Source organism: Ylistrum balloti, unplaced genomic scaffold (genome assembly GCF_031769215.1).
Source record: "Ylistrum balloti isolate Yb309-2 unplaced genomic scaffold, AGI_CSIRO_Ybal_v1 Utg371556, whole genome shotgun sequence".
Lineage (NCBI taxonomy): Eukaryota > Metazoa > Mollusca > Bivalvia > Pectinida > Pectinidae > Ylistrum > Ylistrum balloti.
Window position 1 is genome coordinate 283,447 of NW_026782800.1, and position 6,160 is coordinate 289,606.

The 6,160-nt window shown below is 34.3% G+C and overlaps 1 protein-coding gene across 1 annotated transcript; it reads right to left on the bottom strand.

The window, feature by feature from the left end:
• Positions 1 to 225: 225 nt before the first annotated feature.
• LOC132562990 (dnaJ homolog subfamily A member 1-like) lies at positions 226 to 4,744 on the bottom strand. Its single transcript, XM_060227756.1, has 6 exons — positions 4,605 to 4,744; positions 4,033 to 4,170; positions 3,438 to 3,738; positions 1,863 to 2,090; positions 1,183 to 1,413; positions 226 to 939 (listed from the first exon to the last, which is right to left on the bottom strand). The coding sequence occupies exons 2-6, from the start codon at positions 4,162 to 4,164 to the stop codon at positions 620 to 622; spliced, it is 1,212 nt and encodes a 403-aa protein (XP_060083739.1). The 5' UTR covers positions 4,165 to 4,170; positions 4,605 to 4,744; the 3' UTR covers positions 226 to 619.
• Positions 4,745 to 6,160: the final 1,416 nt, after the last annotated feature.

The window sequence follows — 6,160 nt, forward strand, 5'->3', positions numbered from 1 at the left end:
GTGTTATTTTTTTAATCTGTGTGAAAAAACAATAACATTTAAAATCTTTTTATTGTTTATAAAATTCTTTTGTTTACTTGCTGAAATTACAGTGTATGAGTTCACAACACCATATCAAATTTGTTTCATAATCTATTGACACCAAAATTATATTGTTCAATTTACTGGTGACTAGAGTATTCTGACTTCTTATTCATAAAAACTTCAATGTAAGAAATTACATTAAATATAGGAATTCATGGTAATTTCTGTGACTTCATCAGAAGGTCTTGTTCAATATATATAAAACCTATCAGTTTCACAATTAACAGACATTTCTCTGATGTGGAAATGATATAATTCAGTAAATCAATCTACACTGGTGTAAATCAGACACTTACTTTATTGCAGAATTACCTAGTTTTGTAATGTATATTTATCAATATTAACAAAAAGATATATTTCAGTCTTGGAATCATAGTTATTTAAAAGATACACAAACCTATAAAAAACTGTGGAGTGAATTCTTATCAATAATCTATATACCTTCATTTAATGGAATCACAAATACATCAGCTAAAATGGTCACAGGAATAGTTAAAAACAAGTCTTTCTAAAACGTCTCTTGCTTGTCATAATATTAATGTGACGCACATTGCACTCTCTGTCCACCCATCCCATCACCGTCCTCATCGTCTCCATATGCTTCGTCTCGTCGTCGACTTGACTGTGCCTTGGGGTCAAATTCAACAAGGTCATGTTCCTCTGCTCCATCAGGAATAATTACTTCCTGTCGGGGTGGCAATATTTTTTCCAGACTACCGACACAAGCAGGGTCTATTTTATCTGGGAATTTAATACTAAATTTGATTATAAGTCGTCCTTTTTCAAATGGGTCCTTGTATATAGGCATGCCTTCATTCATAACACACTTAACAGATGCATGTTTGATTACATCCCCTGAAAGATAAACAATCACATTTAGTTCAATCGTCAGTCAATTCAGAAATTTTCATCTTTTGAAATTTGAGAAATAGAAATATTCCAAAAAAAGAAAGTATGAATAGACCGATAAAAACTACAATTTCTTTTTGAGATTCTCAAAATTCTTCTGTATGGTGAAAACCAAATCATGATCTAGAATATTTGTGTGTGTTTCCTTTGGTCAGGATTTAAGAATGACATTACATGGTGCTGACATACCTGGTAGGTTTGTGAGTACAAGAGTTCTGTCATCAAGTGTGGGGATGGTTTTCTGGAAGCCACAAAGAGTCTCAACAAGATTCAACTCCATCTCCATAATAAGGTCGTTATCATGTCGCCGGAAGGCTGAGTGTTCCTTTTCATCCAGGACAATGATGATGTCACCAGCCTCAAGACCTGGTTCCTGATCTCCCTCACCATGGAAACGGATATTTTGTCCATCTCTCATGCCTTAAGACAGAAGTCTTTCAATTTAACATTGTGACAATATCACACATTTCGTTACATTTCAACACAAAGAATCAAAACTAGGTCTTTCTGAAGATTTGAAATACTTTAGACAGAATTTTGAAAATATGAAGAAAACTGTACCAGCAACCCAATTGTTCCATGTGTTTTCATCTTATGGCAATTGTGCCAGTGTTAGTAGAATTTTACAGCCAGTGACAAATCCAGGAAAACATCGCTCAATTACTTTCTAAGGTATTGGGGAGTTAATTTTTCCATAGTTTTGGTTAAATCATCTTGATCAATATCCTTTTTCAACTCTTGAAACAGGGCAAGAAATGTTCCTCTTATAAAAATGTATTGGGTGTCCACACTATCTTGATATTTGACAACTTCATAGCCATTATAACACTGAAAACAAAAGGAACAGAGCAATATACAATGTAACCCACCTTTGTCGATGTGGACCTCAAGGATCTTTCGTTCACGCACCACTTTTCGTCCCTGACAATGTTTACAGCGGTGCTTGGGATTGATACGCTCTCCCTGTCCCTGACAATCTCCACATACACTCTGTATCTGTTGGACCATTCCTGGGCCTATCTGTTGTATTCGTACCTGCATACCTGTTCCACGACACTGTGTACATTTCTCTACTGCACCTTCCTTACCACCACGACCTATGACAAGCAAGAAAGCAGATGTAGCCAAGTACTAAAGAGGAACACTGAAAACTAACATTCACAATGGAATGTGAAAAAGTCTTGGATGAAGTAAAAGGTAGAAAAAAAAATTGAATGTCAACCACATGTGAAACAATTTGAACCATCAACAGTAATTTGCGAGAAAAGAAAAACAAGATTTGGTATATCACAAAACCATTTAACTCTCTGCATACCCATGTAAGTTTGTGTTATCACAAAAACTTGCTCCTATGTCCTTTGTGATGTCTTGAATTGAGACATCACAGTAAACATGCCTTCATTCCTATCAGACGCCTTGAGACATTGTGAAACATGTTTCCGTTACTTGTAAGTAGGCAAAGTCATGTATAGGAATAGGCAGACAAAGTGTTTATCTAACAAACAAGTATTAAACATAGAATTATGATGACAATAACTATATTTTTTCAAGTCTAGTTATGTATTAAATCAAACACTCAGAACTCTGTTGGATTTTGCCATGTTGTTTATACAGACAACAAAATGACAGACTTGGATTCTACTTTCAATTTCTGGGGCATTTATGATAAGAAAAGCAGAATTAAACCATCAACGGCAATTCAATTAAAAAAAAAGTACAGTTTATTGGCAGAAACAAGAATATAGAGAACTTGTGCATAAAACAAAATAACAAGATTACTAATGAGTGATGAATTACACACGAGTGACATGATGAGCACATACTTTCTATTAGTTTATTTAACGGATGGATCTCACAGATATTCAATAAAAATATTTCAACTCATTTCATATGATAGATTACAGCAAATAAATGTCAACATATCAATATTATTAGCACCACACAGTCATAAATAATTGTTTTATTGAAGCAAGCACTATAGCCATGTGCTCCGATATGCGTTATGGGCCGAGACAGAGGACCGTCCAAAAAGTAACTTCCAGTAACAGTGAAATTTAAATTCAGTATAGTAAGAGTTGCTGTTTCTTATAACAACTTGACATCAATAATATTATATTAACACTATAGCAGAGAGTCACCCCTCTAGATTACTATCGATATGGATGGATCAGGCATCATTTTCCATTGCTATGGTAGAAAACTGAAGAATTTTGAGAACGAATTTTGAGAATTATGCCTACATATTTGCAATATTAACTAATGACTAAAGTTAATGGTCAGTGTTCCCTATTACCCCAAAATAAGGGTACAAACCACTTGCAATTCAAGACTTGTAACTCCAGTTTTCAAGCACTTTCTAATACAAATATACTGTCAGGGATGCAATATACTCTCAGTTTCAAATATAACATAGAACATTGATGGCAACATAAACAACTACCTACCGTCACATTTATCACAGATTACATTTTTCTGAAGAGCCAGTTTCCTTGTGGCTCCTTTATATAAGTCTTCTAAAGAAACCTTGATTTGATGAACAACATCTTTTCCTTTGGCTGGACCTCTTCCCCTGCGACCTCCACCACCACCACCTCCAAAGAACATGTCGAAAATGTCCATGGGTGAGTGGAAGTTGAAACCACCTCCAGCATCACCACCTTTAATGGCTTCCTCACCTCCTCGGTCATAAATCTCTCTCTTTTTAGGGTCAGCCAGTACTTCATAAGCTTGGCTGATTGCTTTGAACTAAGCAAATATTAATAAATGAAATTATATAGATCATACAATCTGTTTAAAACCATTCTGGATTCAAAAATTCCTTTAAAGATTAACAATAAAAATGTATGTTTACAATAGGTCTCCTTACTAAATGTGTTAGCATTTCAAAAAATTATCACTAAGTGTTACTCTTCAATGTATTGATGGAAGATACCAGGTGTAAAGAGTCTGGAAATGCTATGAATAAAATGTAATTGACAAAAATGTTTTATCAAAATTCTTAGGAGTCTAACCAACATTGTGTTTTCCAATTCGTGTTACCTTTTCTCCTTCATCAGGATTTTTGTCAGGATGATATTTCAGAGCAAGTTTTCTGTAAGCTTTCTTCAATTCCTCAGGAGTACAACTGGGATCAACTCCCAGTATTTTGTAGTATGCTGTTTCTTTCACCATTTTTGTCTGTGATAAAAAGACAGAAAGCCAATAAATGAATTTTTCCACAAAGCTTATCTAAACCTCATTCTACATTGTTCTTTGTTCGTCGAATTCTTCTACTTCATGTCATGACTTTGGTATGGGCACGGTCACGAAACGATAATTAAACAAAAGATTCGTCTCTGTGCAGGTTTTAAAACGAACCGGGAACCTGTTTTTTGCCTAGTAATTTCAAGTCGGTAAAACAATGATAACTTGCGAGTACAAATTGAGAACAAACATTCTTAAAAACAAAGAGTTCAATTTTAACTTGGTATTCTTAACGTCTTCAATCATAATGGATATATACGAGTCAGTTAATTCTGACGCCGTTTCATTGACAAGACGTCCGCGTTGCTTCGGATCGACGCATGGAATAAAACCGTGTGTATAAAGGAAAAGAAATAAAAATGCCTTACCTTGAATTAACTTCTAACACGTATCCGTTTCTGATGCAGGATATGTGTCTTCTCTCTTAAACGACTGAAAATTAACCACTCAGCTACAGAAATATCACTTTTATGTCAATGATCCTTCTCGAACATGTAGAAACTTCCAGACTCATGGTCCAATAAACCGGAAATTGCGTCACAGTGCATTGAATTCTGGGACGTAAACTAAAAGCGCCATTTCCTGGATTTTTAAAGCGATGAAACACACGATTTTTTTATGAGTATTCGTGTATTGTGGATGACAGGTAGTAATTTTTTAAAAAATCATTTGCAAAGGTATCCATGTGTTTCCGTTAACAAGATTTTAAACAGATTGCATACAACACAAACAAGATTACGAATGCATTACTTCATTTTCTTAAAGCGAGTACGAGCATGTTTCTGAACAATAAGTGGCTACGCCGGCTAGCTTTAACACATAAAACTACAAATTATGGCGATGAGTAAACTCGACGTATTGTCATATATTTTCTCTCACAGAATAAATTTAAGACAATCCAGTGATTATACTTTTCTGATATCTTCTGTTAGACATGTAAACATTTTCGGTTCAACTGGACGAATAAAAATGTAAACAATGCAGCTTGGTGTCGATCTGTCAATGTTTACGTTTTTATTTGTGGTTCATGCTCTGTTTGTAAATTTCTGTGGCTTGATTGAATTACTGCTTATATCTAGAAACGCATTTACAAGCACTAAGCAAGCTTGGAGTTAGTCCAAAGGGTGCTAATTATCTGCTGTTATTTATGTTTTCCCTGTTTTGGTCGCTTGTGAAATTTTGTTGCCCTTACAAGGGTTGGCTTTCAGGAAATTTTTTGTATTTTAAATACCTCAATGGAAAGTTAAAACTTTTTTTCTGTTTTGCATATATGTCAATCCAATGGTTTGCATGAAATGTCCTAAACTAAAAATATCCACTCATTTTTCTGAGCAACCTCACATCCAAGCTTATATTTCAATGGCCACCACTTCAGAATCCCTCTTGAAACATTCTTCCAAACCAAATTTTGCTGTTAACAATATTTAATGGCTTAACCATATATGCTAGTTGGTAGAAAAATATTTTCTCTTTCCATCAATGTATGTTTTTCAACTACTGCATTGTTGTATAATACATAGAAATTGCTTGAATGCCAACCTATCACAATCACAGACAGTCAACTCTACTGAATAGCTTGAAGTTGATGCATCAAACAGTAATATTTATGCTCAGCGTTCACTTCTAGATTGATCAGATATAATTTCTTGTCATGTTGAAATATAAGTACTGGATCAGGTTTTTGCATCTCCAACTGCCCTGTTTATTATCCCTAGAAAACTTGTGACAAGTTGATGTACTTATTACAATATCAGTGCTTTTATCATCAATAATTCATTTTAATTTATTTTCCTATAGTAAATGGATACCTTCACGTTGATATTTAATTCACTGAGCTCTAGATATCTATCATTCACATATATTCTGAAATTGTGTATTTATATACTTTTTTCATGTTTAGAACAATATTGTTTACCGCTGCACT